At 56.8% G+C, this 17,668-nt stretch overlaps 3 protein-coding genes across 3 annotated transcripts in view; 2 read left to right on the top strand and 1 right to left on the bottom strand.

The window, feature by feature from the left end:
• The window catches only part of LOC127464027 (zinc finger protein 551-like), a gene marked incomplete at its 3' end in the record, with an annotated part of 68,060 nt that overhangs the window by 24,796 nt on the left and 25,596 nt on the right, over nucleotides 1–17,668 (top strand). The gene's annotated exons all lie outside the window — the stretch shown is intronic.
• LOC127464005 (uncharacterized) lies at nucleotides 1,095–2,239 on the top strand. Its single transcript, XM_051774103.1, has 2 exons — nucleotides 1,095–2,036; nucleotides 2,073–2,239. The coding sequence occupies exons 1-2, from the start codon at nucleotides 1,254–1,256 to the stop codon at nucleotides 2,211–2,213; spliced, it is 924 nt and encodes a 307-aa protein (XP_051630063.1). The 5' UTR covers nucleotides 1,095–1,253; the 3' UTR covers nucleotides 2,214–2,239.
• On the bottom strand, nucleotides 2,405–16,967 carry LOC127464021 (zinc finger protein with KRAB and SCAN domains 1-like). The gene is made up of 4 exons (XM_051774116.1): nucleotides 16,936–16,967; nucleotides 16,780–16,858; nucleotides 2,858–3,449; nucleotides 2,405–2,408 (listed from the first exon to the last, which is right to left on the bottom strand). The coding sequence occupies exons 1-4, from the start codon at nucleotides 16,951–16,953 to the stop codon at nucleotides 2,405–2,407; spliced, it is 693 nt and encodes a 230-aa protein (XP_051630076.1). The 5' UTR covers nucleotides 16,954–16,967.

Genomic DNA, 17,668 nt, shown 5'->3' with positions numbered 1-17,668 from the left:
CAGTGTCCCAGTGGCCCCTTGATTCCATGACCTTCTGAAACACCTCAGGGTTCCTTTGGTTCCATGAGGCCCCCATGTCCCAAAGGCCCCTGGATTCCAGGAATTCCGCAGTGTCACAAGGTTCCTTTTTTTCCATAGGGCCCTGCAGTGTCCCAATTGTGCCTTGATTCCAGGAGTATCCAAATTTTCCCGGGGTTCCTTTGGTCTCAGGAGGTCCCGCTCGAAGGCTTCACACAAAATCAGCATTTTTCTACAATCTTCAGCTGGGATTAAATGCATATTCAAGTGATTACAACATCTATCGATGAATATTAATAACAGGCGGAGTAGAGGTGGAGCTCAGGCGGGGCTTGGGGCGGTGTTTCTCTTGGCCCTCAATCCTGAGGGTACTTCCACTCTTCCTCCATGGCTCTGGGGGCTTCAACTCATCTTCCTCAGCTTGACCTTCCTTCTCTTCCATTCTTCTTCACCCGCTCACTGAAGCTTGGAAAAAGCCCTGGCTCCCGACCTATTCCTCCTATTCCAATGTCTCCCTGATCCTGCTGTCTCTCTAATTTATCCCCTCGAGGCCTAGGACATGTTCCTGTACTATTCTCTGAAGCTTTGCTCCAGTCAGTAGAACAGAACGAGCACAGATGGTCTTGGATGTTGGTAGCTTGTTAGCAGGCCCAAATTTCTGAGTTAACTCTTTTGGGCCTGGCCTCCTGTTTCCCCAGGGACACAGCCCGGGCCCGGCTGTTCCCATTCCCATTCCACGGGTTTGCATTCCTGTTCCAGGTGTTCCCATCCCGTTCTAGTTGTTCCCATCCCATTCCAGGTGTCTCCATTCCCATTCCAGGTGTCCCCATTCCAATTCCAGGTTTTTCCATTCCCATTCCATGTGTTCCAATTCCCTTCCCAGCTGTTCCATCCCATTCTAGGTGTCCCCATTCCCATTCCTATTGTCGCTCCTCCCATTCCTGGTGTTCCCATCCCACTCCTGTTTTCCCCATTCCCAGTTCTTGGTGTTCCCATTCATATTCCAGGTGTCTCCATTCCCATTCCTATTGTCCCTATTCCCATTCCAGGTGTTCCCATCCCACCTCTGTTTTCCCTATTCCCATTCCAGGTGTTCCCATTCTCATTCCAGGTGTCCCCCTGCCAATTCCTGGTGTCCCCAGTCTGCTCCCAATGTTCCCATTCCCATTCCAGGTGTCCCCATTCCAATCCCAGGTGATCCCATTCCCATTCCTGGTGTCCCCAACCTGCTCCCGATGTTCCCATTCCCATTCCCAATGTTCCCATTCCCATTCCAGGTGTTCCTATCCCCATTCCAGGTGTTCCCACTCCAGGTGTTTCCATTCCAGTTCCAGGTGTCCCCATTTCCATTCCAGGTGTTCCCATTCCCATTCCTGGTGTCCCCATTTCCATTCCAGGTGTTCCCATTCCCATTCCAGGTGTTTCCATTCCCATTCCTGGTGTCCCCATTCCCATTCCAGGTGTTCCTATTCCCATTCCAGGTGTTCCCACTCCAGGTGTTTCCATTCCAGTTCCAGGTGTCCCCATTCCCATTCCTGGTGTCCCCATTTCCATTCCAGGTGTTCCCATTCCAATTCCAGGTGTCTCCATTCCAATTCCTGGTGTTCCCATTCCCATTCCTGGTGTCCCCATTTCCATTCCAGGTGTTCCCATTCCCATTACTAGTGTTCCCATTCCAGGTGTCTCCATTCCAATTCCAGGTGTCCCCATTTCCATTCCAGGTGTTCCTATTCCCATTCCAGGTGTTCCCACTCCAGGTGTTTCCATTCCAGTTCCAGGTGTTCCCATTCCCATTCCAGGTGTTCCCATTCCAGGTGTCTCCATTCCAATTCCAGGTGTCCCCATTTCCATTCCTGGTGTTCCCCTTTCCATTCCAGGTGTTCCCATTCCCATTCCAGGTGTTTCCATTCCCATTCCTGCTGCCCCCATTCCTATTCCAGGTGTTCCTATTCCCATTCCAGGTGTTTCCATTCCAGTTCCAGGTGTTCCCATTCCCATTCCTGGTGTCCCCATTCCAGGTGTTCCCATTCCCATTCCTGGTGTTCCCATTCCAGGTGTCTCCATTCCAATTCCGGGTGTTCCCATTCCTGGTGTCCCCATTTCCGTTCCAGGTGTTCCCATTCCCATTCCAGGTGTTCCTTCCCCATTCCACGTGTCCCCATTCCCATTCCTGCTGGCCCCATTCCCATTCCTAGTGTCCCCAATCTGCTCCCAATGTCCCCATTCCCATTCCAGGTGTTCCCATTCCCATTCCTGGTGTTCCCATCCCATTGCTATTGTCCCCATCCCATTCCTGATGTCCCCATTCCCATTCCAGGCATTCTCATTCCCATTCCAGCTGTTCCATCCCATTCTAGGGGTCACCGCTCTCATTTCCCCTGCTGGTTTACCTTTAAACCAGCACACCAGGGCTGTGCCCAACGGGGGTCCCTGTGGATCATCCAACGCGGGTCCTCCCATGGCTGATGGAGTTGGAGCAGCGGCCGAAGCTCTTCCCGCAGTCGGGGCACTCGGGGCTTCTCTTACCGGTGGGTCCGTTGGTGGGAGGTCAAGGCAGAGCTGTCCCTGAAGCTCTTCCCACACTCCCCACACTTGTGAGGCCTCTCCCTGATGTGGATGTGATGGTGGGTGTAGAGGGTGGAGCTGTCCCACATTCCCTACACGTGTAGGGCTGTTCCCCAGTGGGGATGTGCTGGTGGCTGAGCAGCTTGGTGCTTGTGCTGAAGCTCTTCCCACATTCCAAGCACTTGTAGGGCCATTCCCTGGTCTGGATGCAACGGTGTTTGCAAAGGCTGGAGCTGTCCCTGAAGCTCTTCCCACACTCCCCACACGTGTAGGGCCGTTCCCTCTGTGGATCATCTGGTGTCGGAGCAGGTGGGAGCTCCATTTGAAGGTCTTCTTACATTCCCCACACATGTAGGGCCGTTCCCCACTGTGGATCATCTGGTGTCCGAGCAAGTAGGAGCTCCGTTTGAAGCTCTTCCCACACTCTCCACACGTGTAGGGCCGTTCCCCACTGTGGATGCGACGGTGGTTGTGGAGGGTAGAGCTCTGCCTGAACCTCTTCCCACACTCCCCACACGTGTAGGGCCGTTCCCCAGTGTGGATGTGCTGGTGGCTGAGGAGGCTGGTGATCCTGCTGAAGCTCTTCCCACATTCCAAGCACCTGAAGCGCTTTTCCCTGCTGGGAGGCTGCTCAGGGACCACCAGCTCGCAGCTCCGCCTCAAGCTCCGGCCGCCTTCCCGGCACACGCTGGCTCTTTCCTCCTCACAGCCCCCTGGGCTGGCTTTGCAGCCCCTCCTGCGGGGGCATCTCCGGCCCTTTTCCTCCCCGCTGCCTTCCTGCGCCGGGGAGCCCTTCAAAACGGCCTCTCCCACCAGGCTCTGCCGGGGGGATTTGTCCTCCGCGCTCTCCGGCCTCACCTCGGGGCCTGGGGCAGGAACCAACAAGGACACGCAGGGGATTTGCCTCCGGCCCACAGGGAAGCCCAAGGACATCCCCCCAACTCCGGCCCCGGCAGGACGGCCACAAAAGACAAAAGACCCACCCAAAGGGCCACTGACTTCCTCCTCACCTGCCTGGGGGGCCCAAGGCACCTTCCTCTTCCTCGCAGCCTCCTCCTCCATCCGCCCAAGCTTTGGGAAGCAGAAATCTTACTGGAGGGGGAAAACAAGGGGTGAGTGCGTTGTCTTGGAGGTTCCTCCTGCCCAAGTCCAGCTCTAGGACTCACTGGGCATCTTGTGTCCATAGAAATCTCCAAAACAACAAGATTTAGACCAGAAAAACAGTAAACATAGAGATTTGGGAAAAAAACACAAACAACAAAGTCCCCCCAAATTTGCAAAAGATCAAGGGACAGCAAAAAAATACTCCAAAATATGAACATTCAGCCCAAAAAACCCCTCCCAGAAGTTCCCCCGCTCTGGTCTCTGCACATTTACCTTCTGGGCTCTCCCCTCTCTGGGCTGCTGGGGGTCCCGCTTAGGGGTGCCGGGGCTTTTGGGGGTCTCAGGGGTCCCTTCTCCCCTCACTCTGCTTCAGGGGGCCGGGTTCCCAGACATTCCCCCTCTCTGCCTTCTCCACTTTCTTGGCCCGGGGATCCCAGGGGTCCCCACTGCCCAGGCTCCCCCTTCTCCGGGACCCCCCTTGCAGCCTCCCGGGGCTCCTCCCTCTCCCTGCTCCCCCCTCCAGCCTGCCGGGGGTCCCCCAGCTCCGCCATCGCCCCGCTCCGCTCTCCACACTCCGGGGCTCCCGCCCTTCCTCCCCCCACCCCCGGCTCTCCCGAGGGCTCCCCAAACCCGCTGCCTCGGCTCCCTCCGGCTCCCCCGGACCAGCCCCCCCCGCCCACACCGGCCTCACAATGGAGCCGCCGGGGCCTCACCCACCAACACCAACCCCCAACAAGGGGGGGACCCGCAGCCCCCCGACCACCCACGGGGCTCTGCCCACAACCCACCCCGACACCGCCCCAAAACACCCCCCGGGGACCCCCAGCAGCCCCCCGGCACACAGCCCCGCACAAGGGCCGCCTGTGCCCGAGCCAACAAAACGCCCCCACAGCCGGGGGGACACCAGAGGCTGCCCCGGGGCAACGAGAGCAGGGAGCGGATCGGGCCCCGCACACGTGGCCGGGCTCTTGGCTCAGCCGGCCGGGATCGGCAACCAACAGCACGGCCCCGACCGCCGGCTCGGCACAGCGAGCCCGGGGGTGTCCCCTCTCCAGGGCCCCCCTCTCCACAGATCAACGCATGGGGACACCAAGGGACCCCCAAGGGAACCCCTTGCCCGCTCTCCCACCTCCCCTTAGCCCCCCTCGCCCACCCCTTGCCCACCGGCCCCCCAAACCCCGGCTCCCCCCAGCTCCCTTTGGGGCTCACCCACCGCCCCCCGCGCTCCCTTTGGGGGTCCTACCCCCCGTTTCCCTCCTTTCCCCCCTTTCCCATCGGCTCGTCCCCCTTCCCCGCTCACCCCAGAGCTCCGCCCGCGGCCGCAGCGATGCAGCAGGAGAAGGAGGGGCGGCAGGAAGGGCAGGGAGAAAGGCGGAGCGGGAACGGGAACAGGGTCGTCCCCCCCGCCCCATCTCGCGGGGGATCGGGAAGGGGGAGCTCGTCCCAAATATCTTGGTGGGGGTTTTGGTGTTTGTTTCTTTTTTGGAAGGGGGGGGTGTAGGGGGAGAATGTTTGGATCTTACAGGACTCCAAAGCTGAGCCGCAAATGCCCCTTAGGGGGATTTTGGGGGTCCCCGGTGGGTGTTTTGCAGTGGTGGAGGGATGGGTTGGCGGCAGAGCCACGGAAGTTCAACAAGGGGCAGTGCTGGATTCTGCCCCTGGGATGGGCAACCCCAGATGTGGGGACAGAGTGGGAATGAGAGGCTGGAGAGCAGTGCTGGGAAAGGGCCCTGGGGGTCCTGGGGGTGCCCACTTGGCCAGGAGTCAGCAGTGCCCTGGCAGCCAGGAGGGACAACCCTGTCCTGGGGGCATCAGGCCCAGCATGGCCGGGCCAGGGAGGGGATTGTCCCGCTCTGCTCTGCCCTGGGGCGGCCTCACCTCAATAGTGGGGCACTCTGGGGGGACACAATGGAAGGAAGAGATGGAGCCAGTCGAGAGTGTCCAAAGGAGGCCACCAGGATGGGGAAGGCTCTGCAGGGGAAGCCTTAGGAGGAGCAGCTCAGGGCACTTGGGCTGTTCAGCTGCACAAGAGGAGACTGAGGGGAGACCTCAGGGAGTTGTAGAGAGTGAGAAGGTCCCCCCTGGGCCTCCTTCTGTCCACGCTCCCTCAGCTGCTCCTCACAGCACTTGTGCTCCAGAGCCTTCAGCAGCCCCAGTGCCCTTCTCCAGACACGCTCCAGCACCTCAACACCTTCCCCAAAGTGAGGGGCCCAGAACTGGGCACAACACTCGAGGTGTGGCCTCAGCAGGGAGAGCCCAGGGGCAGAATCCCTGCCCTGAAGGCAGCTCCCTGCAATCAGCTCTGCTGCAGCCCTGCAGGGCCCTTCTGCTCCTTGTCCTGCAGCTCCACCATTCCCTGCTCCCTGCAGCCCTGGCTCCCTCAGCCTTCCCCTGCCCAGCCAGACCCCCTTGTCTGGCAGCAAGAGAGCAGCCCTGGGCAGCCCAGGGATTGTCTGGGGCCCAGAGCTGTCTGCCACAGCCTCCAGCATCTCCTGGCTTGCCTGTGCCCAGCCCTACTGCCCTGCCAGAAGATCCCACGGTGTTTCCACTTGCAATGGAATGGGGGACCTGCTCCCAGGCTTTGCAGGCCCTTCTGTCCCTTCATCACCCACCTGATGATTTAACCAAGGCTCTGTGGGATGATTGTCAGTGTTCCTGAATCACGGGATGTGCCCACCCAAAGACATTTTCAGCATCTCTGTCCTGCCTTGAGATCAGCTTCTCCTCCAGCACAGCCCCTCAGGGGCTGCAGAGACCCCCCGACAGCAAAGGCCTCTCCTGCCAGGGCTGCAGAGACCAACCCAGCCTTTCCCTGGCCTGGGGGGAAGCGTTTCCCCTTTCTGTGCTGTCCCATTGCCATCTGCCCCTCCAGCACATCTCTGCTCCAGCCCAGCACTTGCACACATCGGCTCCGGGCACTCGGGGCTGCTGCTGGGAACGAGATCATTTCCTGATTCTTTTAAATGAATGATGTTCATTAACTTGTTAGTTAATTGCTTTAGTGAATCATAACCAGAATATTCATCCTAAACAGTGGGTTAGTCTTAAGTCACTATTGGCCAGCACTTGGCAAAGTTTGTCATCACCTGCTCTTGTGGGAACAGGCTTGGGAAAATTATTGCAACTCTGAGTTTTGCTAAACTAGCCCTGATCTGCTTCAGTGAACAAAGCCTGGGGAGAGAGATGGATTGCTGAAACTGGACACAGGGAATGCAGAATTTACAGACCACAAGGACATTGTGCAGGAACTAGAAGATAAAGAAGAGGTTAACAAAGACCATACAATAGGTGTTGGAAACTCCCTGCCTGGGAAAAGGATAATAAAAAGCCTGAAAAATGGGGACTAATTAGCATGAGAATTAAAAAGTCAATAACCAGTAGAGGACAGAATGCTAAATACTGAAGAGGATGATGTAATTTAAAACTGATGCCCTTTAAATTCTTTCTTTGTTAAACACATATAAATAAGTGAAAAGGCTGGGGGGGCAGGGAGGGCTGGAGTTATCCCCCACACACCCCCTGGCCAGAAGAAAGTGGTGTCTGACTCACTGATACAAAAGGACAGAGTTGGAGGGTTTCATTTGTCCCATTTGTGGCTGCAGCAGGAAGAGCAAAGTCTTCTCCTCTGGAAATGTTTCTTCCCTCAGGGTGTCTGGTGCACATTCCAGTGGGCACACAGGGGAATGCTGGGCTGGAATGGGTTTGTTTCCAGGTGGCCTGCACAGTATCCCCTGGCACAGGGGTGGCCACAAGGCAGGGACCAAAGGGCAGGGAGGCCCTGCCCCGTGGCCAGAGCACAGGAGACACCGACTCTGAGCTCATCAGCAGCAGAGTAAAGACTTCATCCCAAAATTCTCACTGCTCCCTCCAGTAATGCAGGAAAGCCATTGTTGGAAATGGGGGGCTCTTTTGGATTAGTTTCCTAAAAGACTTTAAGCTTCAAATCCTCTTTAAAAGTGGTCAGGAACAAGGGTCTCAGCCTTTTTGGGGCTGTGACAGACCAAGGGAACACAAAGGGTTGAGGAAACACCCATTTTGCAGGACAGAGATGATGCCCAAAGCTCAGAGGTGGGCTCCTGAAAGTTGGTGCCATTAACTGTCCTTGGGAAGGAAAGCCCCCAGCCCCAGTGTTTCAGGGGCAGGTGACAGGGTGCCCAGGGCAGGCAAAGGCCAGCAACAGGTTCCTGTGCTGGCCCCTTTTGGGTGGGAGCAATCCCTGACAGAGTCAGGCTGGCAGGTGGCATCCAAGGTTTGGAGGTGGCTCCCGGGGGGGATGACAGTCCCTTCCCTTGGGAAGGACAGCACCCAGCCCCAGTGCTGGGGGGCAGAGGAAAGGTTTCCCAGGGCAGGCAAAGGCCAGCAGCAGCTTTCTGTCCTGACCCTTTTGGCATGGCAGCAATCCCCAGACATATCCAATTTGGGAAGTGCTATCCAAATTTTGGAGCTGGGCTCCTGGAAATGATATCAGTCCATGTTTTTTCCAAGGACAGCATTTGGCCCCCATGCTGGCAGTGCAAGTGACTGAGTGCTGAGGGTGTTGCCAAATGCTCTGACATTGTTGGGATCAATCAAACCCTCTAACACCGTGGGTTTAGTGTGACAAAGCAAGGCATTACTTTCTTTGCTGGCTGTGTATGTGGCCAACAACAATGCTGCCTTCACACAGACAGCAGTACATCACTTTTGCACCCATTTACGCTTTTTTGACAAAGAAATTAATGTTCATTGGTACCAAATGGCATCATTTCATTGTTCCATTTCTTTAATCAGTATTTTAGCCACTCTTGCTCAGTACTCTCTTGTTGCTTATGCTAATTAGTTCATGCTTTCGGTCTTTTGAGCACCTTTTTCTCAGGTGGGGATTTTCCCCCACAAATGCTGAGCCTTTGTTCATCTTCCTCCTTACCTGCTGCTTTCTGCAGAAGGCCCTTGTTTCCAGATATGCAGGTTCAAGAACACATCTTTCTCTCCCAGGCTTTGTTCACTGAAGCTTATCGAGGGTAACTCTCACAAAACTGACAGTTCTAGTGCTTTTCCCAAACTGTGTTCTCTCCAAAGCAGCTTGTGAGGAATTTTTGCTGTGTGCTGGCTAAAGGTGATTTATGGCCTAACACCCCCTCTGTGATTAATGGAAACAACGAATCCAAAGGCAAAGTGGGCCCACTGAAAGATTAGGAAAGGTCTCTAATGTCCAGGAAGGGCCCCGTGCTGCCACCAGACCCTTGGCTGTGGCTCCTCGGGGCGAGTCTGTGATTCCCCCCGAAACTGGGGCTAAAAGGTTCCCCTTTGCAATGGTGCCCGTCTGTGCCTGGTGCATTGGGAGAGGCCTGTGCCGAGGGCAGAGCTGGAGAGCCCCTGTGCTGCTCCAGGCCTGCAGAGCTGCCTCTCTGCCTGCAGCCCTTGCCAGCTGGGAGCGGGCAGGCCTGCGGGCTCCCTGCCTGCTCTCCAGCCTCTCCCGGGCCTCGGGCGCTCCAGCCCCGGCCCACTGGGGCTCCGCTGGCCTCGCTCCGTGGGGCCCGTGTCTCCTGCCCCTGGGCAGCCCCAGCCCACCCTGCTGGGCCATGGGCTGGCTTTGCCCACAGCCGGGAGCTTGGAGAGCCTGGGGGGAAAGCTTCTGCCAGGGGGGTCCTTCCCAGGCCTCCCGTCAAACCAGGCGGGGTCTCTCCTGAGAGCAGGAATTCTCCCTTGCTCGGCAATTTTCCAGGGGCCTTTGCAGTGGAAGTTTCTGGCAGGGGAGTTACAAAATCAGGAAGTTTCTGAATGCTTTTCAGTTGGGGTAGTTGTCACATAAGTGTCCAGGTTTTGGAGAAGAGATGCTGAACAAGGGCCCTCTGTATCCAGCTGTAAATACTCTGCTCAACAGACAAGGTCAAGTAAAGTTCAAGCTCCAAACAAGCACCAGAGACCACCAAGAGGCCACCAGAAGACCCCCAGTGACCAAATAAGGACTTTGGAAGGACTTCAGAAGGACCTCTCTGAGCTAATTCCCATGGGTGTGATCTTTCTGAGGGAAGGAGTGAATATGTAAGACATTTGCTGGATGTGTAAAATTGTGAGTAAATCTCAGCTGCCCTGGGGGAGAACGGGGCACACTCCTGGTTGGGGGGAAGATCCTCCCATGGGTGAGGGGCTGATAACAAAGAATGGCTGCCCACTATTGCTCCCAAATTGAGCCTTGGGGGTTTCTTTTCTGCCCATTTAGGGTCCCACCATGAGGAGACAAGTGCCCCTTGCAGCCCTGGGCCCTCACTGCCTCCTTGTCCCTGCTCAGCAGCCTGGGAGGTTGTCACAGGTTTACTTGTTCAAAAAAACCCAGGCAGGGAATCTTTCTTTGCCCTGCATTGCTGTAAGGGGGGATGTTGAACGGGGGAGGGGAGTTTTTGCCTTGGGTGATTGACCCACACAAAAGAACCAACCAGCACATCCACATTCCAGGCTGAAGACTCTCCAAAGGCTGTGGGGGGGTGTGGGGTTTTTTTAACTCTCTCCTCAGAAATAGGAGGAACTACCTGGAGGATGCCACTTGCCCCTGCATGGCCCCAGTTGCTCCCAATATGATCCCACTATGAGTCCAGTCACCCCCAATAATCCCAGTAACTTCCAGATACTTCCAGGGGATTCAGTGAATCCACTTTGATCCAAATCATCCCCAGTATGGTTGCAGTCCCTCTCACATACTCCCAGTATTATTGCAGTCACTCACAGTACAATCCCAGTATAAACCCAGCAGGGGCCTGGCTGCTCCCAGTACGATCCCAGTTGCCCCCAGTGTGGTTGCTCCGGGATGGATCAGGAATAGGGGCACCTCTGTGCCCCCTCCCCCCCTTGTGTCACCCTGTTCTGGGGGAGCTTTGGGGGGACATCTGCACCCCAACACGGCATCCAACTCATCCCAAAGTGTGCTGGGACCCCCTTAAACCACCCCACAGCCCCCAAGGAACCTCCAAACCCACTCAGAGCCCACTGAGGACTCAACCTAACCCATTTTTGGGGGGACTTTCATGGGCTCTGGTGTTACTGGGAACCCTTCCCACTGCAGGCGAGGAGTTCTTGGGTGAGAGGGGGTGTTGGGAAGGGGGGTCGGTGAGTCAGAGGGGATAAAAGGGGTGGTGGGACCCCAGACTGAGTGGGAGGAGACCAGGACCCCCCAAAAGTGGAGGAGGAGAGAGGCTGAGAATTGGGGGCTGATGGGAAAGGGGTGGGAGAGGTCAGAAGAGTGGGGAAAAGGGGAGGGTGGGACCCCCAAACTGAGCATGAGGGGTCTGGGGATTGGGGGAATGATGTGCAAGGGGTGGGAGCGAGGGGGAAAAGTGGGGGTTGAGACCCCAGAACTGATCTTGGGGTGGCTGGGGATTGAGGGGACCATGGAAAAGTGGGAGGAACAGGGAGAGGGGTGGAAAAGGGGGGGTGGTCTGGAGGGATGGACGGTCCCATGGGGGTCTTTGGGCACTGGGGGGCTGGGAAAGGGGGGTGGTCCCCCTGAGCTCCCAACTTCCTCTGGGTGCTGGGGGCTGCTGGATCTAATCTCAGCCTTGCATTGTGCCAACAGCTGAAATTTAGAGCAATTCTAGAGGGGAGACTGAACCACGTTTGTCCCCCAGGGTTTAATGATGGTAAATCAGATCTATTGATAGAAAATGAATTATTTATTTTTGCAAATGATGACACAAAAGGTTTTAATCAGAATTATTTAGTGAACAATAGAAACACTAAAACTACCAGTAGTGCAGGATAATGTAGGACAGGGCACTACACTAAAGCAATTGTTGAAGCAATTCTACTAAAGCTGGCAAACAAGCAATAATTCTTAATTAGAGATGGATGGAACTCCCCCAGACCAGCGCTCGTGGGGAGATCTCTGCTCTCAACCTCCAGCAGTGACCTTGGGGGGTCCCCAACCAAGGCAGGAATCTCCACACACCCCCAAGAAGGGTTCTGTTGGAAGAACCTGCCCCTGGGAAAGGGGACTGGCCCTTTCTGGTAGAAACCCATGGACTGACAGACCTTGGACTCCAGGGGTTCCCTCACCATCAGGGGCTTCATTTGGGGTGAAACCAGTCTGGGTTCCAACATCTCCTGCCTTGGCCTGGCCCCCTCTCAGCTCAGCACTGACCCCTTTGCAAATGGGGCATTGTCTTGGTGCCATTGCAGGGGGATGTCCTGCCCCAGTGTCCCAGTGTTCCTTTAATTGCCAGAGGCCCTGCAGTGTCCCAGTGGCCCCTTGATTCCATGACCTTCGGAAACACCTCAGGGTTCCTTTGGTTCCATGAGGCCCCCATGTCCCAAAGGCCCCTGGATTCCAGGAATTCCGCAGTGTCACAAGGTTCCTTTTTTTCCATAGGGCCCTGCAGTGTCCCAGTTGTGCCTTGATTCCAGGAGTATCCAAATTCTCCCGGGGTTCCTTTGGTCTCAGGAGGTCCCGCAGTGTCCCAGCGGCCCCTTCATTCCAGGCAGGCCCAGGGAGACGAAGCCAAAGACGGAGCCCCGACCCCGTCAGCATCTTGGGGGGCGGAGGGGCAGGACCTGGGAAACGGCTGGGAAGGGACTGGGATGGACTGGGACGGACTGGGATGGACTGGGAGGGACTGGGATGGACTGGGAGGGACTGGGACTGACTGGGATGGATTGGGACTGACTGGGATGGACTGGGAGGGACTGGGACTGACTGGGATGGATTGGGACTGACTGGGATGGACTGGGACGGACTGGGATGGACTGGGATGGACTGGGATGGATTGGGATGGATTGGGATGGATTGGGATTGACTGGGATGGACTGGGATGGCCTGGGACAGACTGGGACAGACTGGGATGGACCAGGACACCAGGATACACTGGGACCAGGACCCAGCAGGACCCCCCCGGAGCAGGATCTGAGCACACTGGGACCCTCCAGGACCAGAACTGGGGCAACAGCGATCAGACTGGGAGCAACTGGGACCACACTGAGGGCTACTGGGAGCAACTGGAGGCCACATAGGATATAGTGGGAGTGCCTTGGAGTCACTGGGATCATACCGGTGCAAACTGGAATGTTACTGGGGCAACTGGGAGTGACTGGGAAGGACTATGAGCATGCTGAGGGCTCTGCTGGGATATCCTGGGAGTGTCTGCAACCATGGTGGGGGTGACTGGGACCATACTGGGAGTTACTGGGACTACGTGAAGGGGAATTAGGACCAGGCTGGGGGCAACTGGAAGGAACTGTGAGTGACTGGATCTACAAGAGAAGCAACTGGGATTGACTGGGACTGTCAGGAGGGAGGACTAGGATCATACTTGGAGTGACTGGATCTGTGCTAGGGGCAACTGGGACCACGATGGGGACAACTGGGATCATCCTGGGATCACGGTGGGAGAAGCTTGGCCCACGCTGGGAGCAACTGAGACCACACTGAGGGTGACTGGGGTAATACTGGGATCATACCAGGAGTGAGTGGGATCATGCAGGAGGTGATTGGGATCATACTGGGAGCAACTGGGAGTGCACTGGGGATGACTGGAAGTGGCTGTGAGCAACTGGGATCATGCTGGAAGCTTCTGGGGGCAACTGGGAATGAGTGGGACCACATGGAGGAAACTGGGAGCAACTGGGAGAGACCAGGAGTGACTGGGATCATCCTGGGACTGACTGGGCACTGAATGCGAAAAATCGGTCCGAGAAACTGCTCAGAGACTTTTTTATCTTTAAGCAGCAAGGGATTTGTTTATTCAACGTTGGGAGCAAGCCAGCTGGCGCTGGACAAACTTGCTCGAAGGCTTCACACAAAATCAGCATTTTTATCCAATCTTCAGCTGGGATTAAATGCATATTCAAGTGATTACAACATCTATCGATGCATATTAATAACAGGCGGAGTAGAGGTGGAGCTCAGGCGGGGCTTGGGGCGGTGTTTCTCTTGGCCCTCAATCCTGAGGGTACTTCCACTCTTCCTCCATGGCTCTGGGGGCTTCAACTCATCTTCCTCAGCTTGACCTTCCTTCTCTTCCATTCTTCTTGACCCGCTCACTGAAGCTTGGAAAAAGCCCTGGCTCCCGGCCTATTCCTCCTATTCCAATGTCTCCCTGATCCTGCTGTCTCTCTAATTTATCCCCTCGAGGCCTAGGACATGTTCCTGTACTATTCTCTGAAGCTTTGCTCCAGTCAGTAGAACAGAACGAGCACAGATGGTCTTGGATGTTGGTAGCTTGTTAGCAGGCCCCAATTTCTTAGTTAACTCTTTTGGGCCTGGCCTCCTGTTTCCCCAGGGACACAGCCCGGGCCCGGCTGTTCCCATTCCCATTCCACGGGTTTGCATTCCTGTTCCAGGTGTTCCCATCCCATTCTAGTTGTTCCCATCCCATTCCAGGTGTCCCCATTCCCATTCCTATTGTCCGTCCTCCCATTCCTGGTGTTCCCATCCCACTTCTGTTTTCCCCATTCCCAGTTCTTGGTGTTCCCATTCATATTCCAGGTGTCTCCATTCCCATTCCTATTGTCCCCATTCCCATTCCAGGTATTCCCATCCCACCTCTGTTTTCCCTATTCCCATTCCAGGTGTCTCCATTCCCATTCCAGGTGTCCCCATTCCAATTCCTGGTGTCCCCAGTCTGCTCCCAATGTTCCCATTCCCATTCCAGGTGTCCCCATTCCAATCCCAGGTGATCCCATTCCCATTCCTGGTGTTCCCAACCTGCTCCCGATGTTCCCATTCCCATTCCCAATGTTCCCATTCCCAGCCCAGGTGTCCCCATTCCCATTACTGGTGTTCCAATTCCAGGTGTCCCCATTTCCATTCCAGGTGTTCCCATTCCCATTACTGGTGTTCCAATTCCAGGTGTCCCCATTTCCATTCCAGGTGTTCCCATTCCCGTTCCAGGTGTCCCCATTCCAATTCCAGGTGTTCCCATTCCCATTCCTGCTGCCCCCATTCCCATTCCAGGTGTTTCCATTCCCATTTCTGGTGTCCCCATTCCCATTCCTAGTGTCCCCATTTCCATTCCTGGTGTCCCCATTCCCATTCCAGGTGTTCCTATTCCAGTTCCAGGTGTTCCCATTCCAGGTGTTTCCATTCCAGTTCCAGGTGTTCCCATTCCCATTGCAGGTGTTCCCATTCCAAGTGTCTCCATTCCAATTCCAGGTGTTCCCATTCCTGGTGTCCCCTTTTCCATTCCAGGTGTTCCCATTCCCGTTCCAGGTGTCCCCATTCCAATTTCAGGTGTCCCCATTCCAATTCCAGGTGTTCCTATTCCCATTCCAGGTGTTCCCATTCCAGGTGTTTCCATTCCAGGTGTTTCCATTCCAGTTCCAGGTGTTCCCATTCCCATTCCTGCTGCCCCCATTCCCATTCCAGGTGTTTCCATTCCCATTCAAGGTGTTTCCATTTCCATTCCTGGTGTCCCCATTCCCATTCCAGGTGTTCCCATTCCAGGTGTCTCCATTCCAATTCCAGGTGTTGCCATTCCTGGTGTCCCCATTTCCATTCCAGGTGTTCCCATTCCCATTCCAGGTGTTCCTTCCCCATGCCCCCATTCCCATTCCTGCTGCCCCCATTCCCATTCCTAGTGTCCCCAATCTGCTCCCAATGTCCCAATTCCCATTCCAGGTGTTCCCATTTCAATTCCTGGTGTTCCCATCCCATTGCTATTGTCCCCATCCCATTCCTGATGTCCCCATTCCCATTCCAGGCATTCTCATTCCCATTCCAGCTGTTCCATCCCATTCTAGGTGTCACCGCTGTCATTTCCCCTGCTGGTTTACCTTTAAACCAGCACACCAGGGCTGTGCCCAACGGGGGTCCCTGTGGATCATCCAACGCGGGTCCTCCCATGGCTGATGGAGTTGGAGCAGCGGCCGAAGCTCTTCCCGCAGTCGGGGCACTCGGGGCTTCTCTTACCGGTGGGTCCGTTGGTGGGAGGTCAAGGCAGAGCTGTCCCTGAAGCTCTTCCCACACTCCCCACACTTGTGAGGCCTCTCCCTGATGTGGATGTGATGGTGGGTGTAGAGGATGGAGCTCTCCCACATTCCCTACACGTGTAGGGCTGTTCCCCAGTGGGGATGTGCTGGTGGCTGAGCAGCTTGGTGCTTGTGCAGAAGCTCTTCCCACATTCCAAGCACTTGTAGGGCCATTCCCTGGTGTGGATGCAACGGTGTTTGCAAAGGCTGGAGCTGTCCCTGAAGCTCTTCCCACACTCCCCACACGTGTAGGGCCTTTCCCACTGTGGATCATCTGGTGTTGGAGCAGGTAGGAGCTCCGCTTGAAGCTCTTCCCACACTCCTCACACGTGTAGGGCCGTTCCCCAGTGTGGACCATCTGGTGTTGGAGCAGGGTGGAGCTCCGCTTGAAGCTTTTCCCACACTTCCCACACTTGTAGCGCTGTTCCCCACTGTGGATGCGACGGTGGGTGCGGAGGGTGGAACTCTGCCTGAAGCTTTTCCCACACTCCCCACACGTGTAGGGCCGTTCCCCACTGTGGATCATCTGGTGGCTGAGGAGGTGGGAGCTCAGTTTAAAGCTCTTCCCACACTCCCCACATGTGTAGGGCCTTTCCCCACTGTGGATGCGACGGTGGGTGTGGAGGTTGCAGCTCTGCCTGAAGCTTTTCCCACACTCCCCACACTTGTATGGCCGTTCCCCACTGTGGACGTGCTGGTGCCTCAGGAGGTTGGTTCTCTTCCTGAAGCTCTTCCCACATTCCAAGCACCTGAAGGGTTTCTCCCTGCTGGGAGGCTGCTCAGGGACCACCAGCTCGCAGCTCCGCCTCAAGCTCCGGCCGCCTTCCCGGCACACGCTGGCTCTTTCCTCCTCACAGCCCCCTGGGCTGGCTTTAGAGCCCCTCCTGCGGGGGCATCTCCGGCCCTTTTCCTCCCCGCTGCCTTCCTGCGCCGGGGAGCCCTTCAAAACGGCCTCTCCCACCAGGCTCTGCCGGGGGGATTTGTCCTCCGCGCTCTCCGGCCTCACCTCGGGGCCTGGGGCAGGAACCAACAAGGACACGCAGGGGATTTGCCTCCGGCCCACAGGGAAGCCCAAGGACATCCCCCCAACTCCGGCCCCGGCAGGACGGCCACAAAAGACAAAAGACCCACCCAAAGGGGCACTGACTTCCTCCTCACCTGCCTGGGGGGCCCAAGGCATCTTCCTCTTCCTCGCAGCCTCCTCCTCCATCCGCCCAAGCTTTGGGAAGCAGAAATCCTGATGGGGGGGGAAAACAAGGGGTGAGCGTGTTGCCTTGGGGGTTCCTCCTGCCCAAGTCCAGCTCTAGGACTCACCGGGCATCCTGTGTCCATAAAAACCCCCAAAACAACAACATTCAGCCCAAAATCCCCTCCCAGGAGTTCCCCCTCTCTGCTCTCTGGGTTAGGGGGGTACCCCCTGTCTGGCCTGATGGCACTTCTGCCTGCATTGGGGGTCCCCCTTCTCCGGGTTGCCGGAGGGTCCCGCAGCTCCGGGGGGTTCCCACTCTCCGGGGTCCCCTTGAGTGTTGCCAGGGGGGTCCCAGGGCTCACTTCTCCCCACTCTGCCTCCCGGGGCCGGCCGGCCCTCCTCTCTCGGCTCCCACCCTCGCAAACCTCTTGGCGCTCTCGGCTCCCACCCCGCCTCAAGGCCCCCCCTCCTCTCCACACTGCAAGGCCTTCCCCCTCTCCGGGACCCCCGCTTAAGGGGCCCGGCGCTCCCTCTCTGCTCCCCCCCCTCCAGCATTCCGGGGGTCCCCCAGCTCCGGGATCGCCCCTCTCCGCTCTCCCCACTCCGCGGCTACCGGGGTTCCCCCCCGGCTCTCACGGGGGCCCCCAAACCGCTCTCGCCCCCCCCGCCATTGCCCAGCCACCGCCAGGACCTTTTGGCTGCTCTTCTTTGTGCTCCCGCTCGGCTCCTCCCTCGGCTGGGCCGCCGCTTTTGGCGGGTTTCCTCCTCTGGGATCCACCCCCTGCAGCCCTTCCCCCCCTGGACCAGCCCCCTTGGGCCCCCCTTGGGCCCCCCTTGCCCAATAAGTCTGATTATACA

This window comes from Manacus candei, unplaced genomic scaffold (genome assembly GCF_025592945.1).
Source record: "Manacus candei isolate 608988 ecotype Guabito, Panama unplaced genomic scaffold, ASM2559294v1 h1tg000185l, whole genome shotgun sequence".
NCBI classification, from domain to species: domain Eukaryota; kingdom Metazoa; phylum Chordata; class Aves; order Passeriformes; family Pipridae; genus Manacus; species Manacus candei.
Note: the sequence above shows the minus strand (reverse complement) of the source record. Positions and strands in the feature narration are given on the sequence as shown.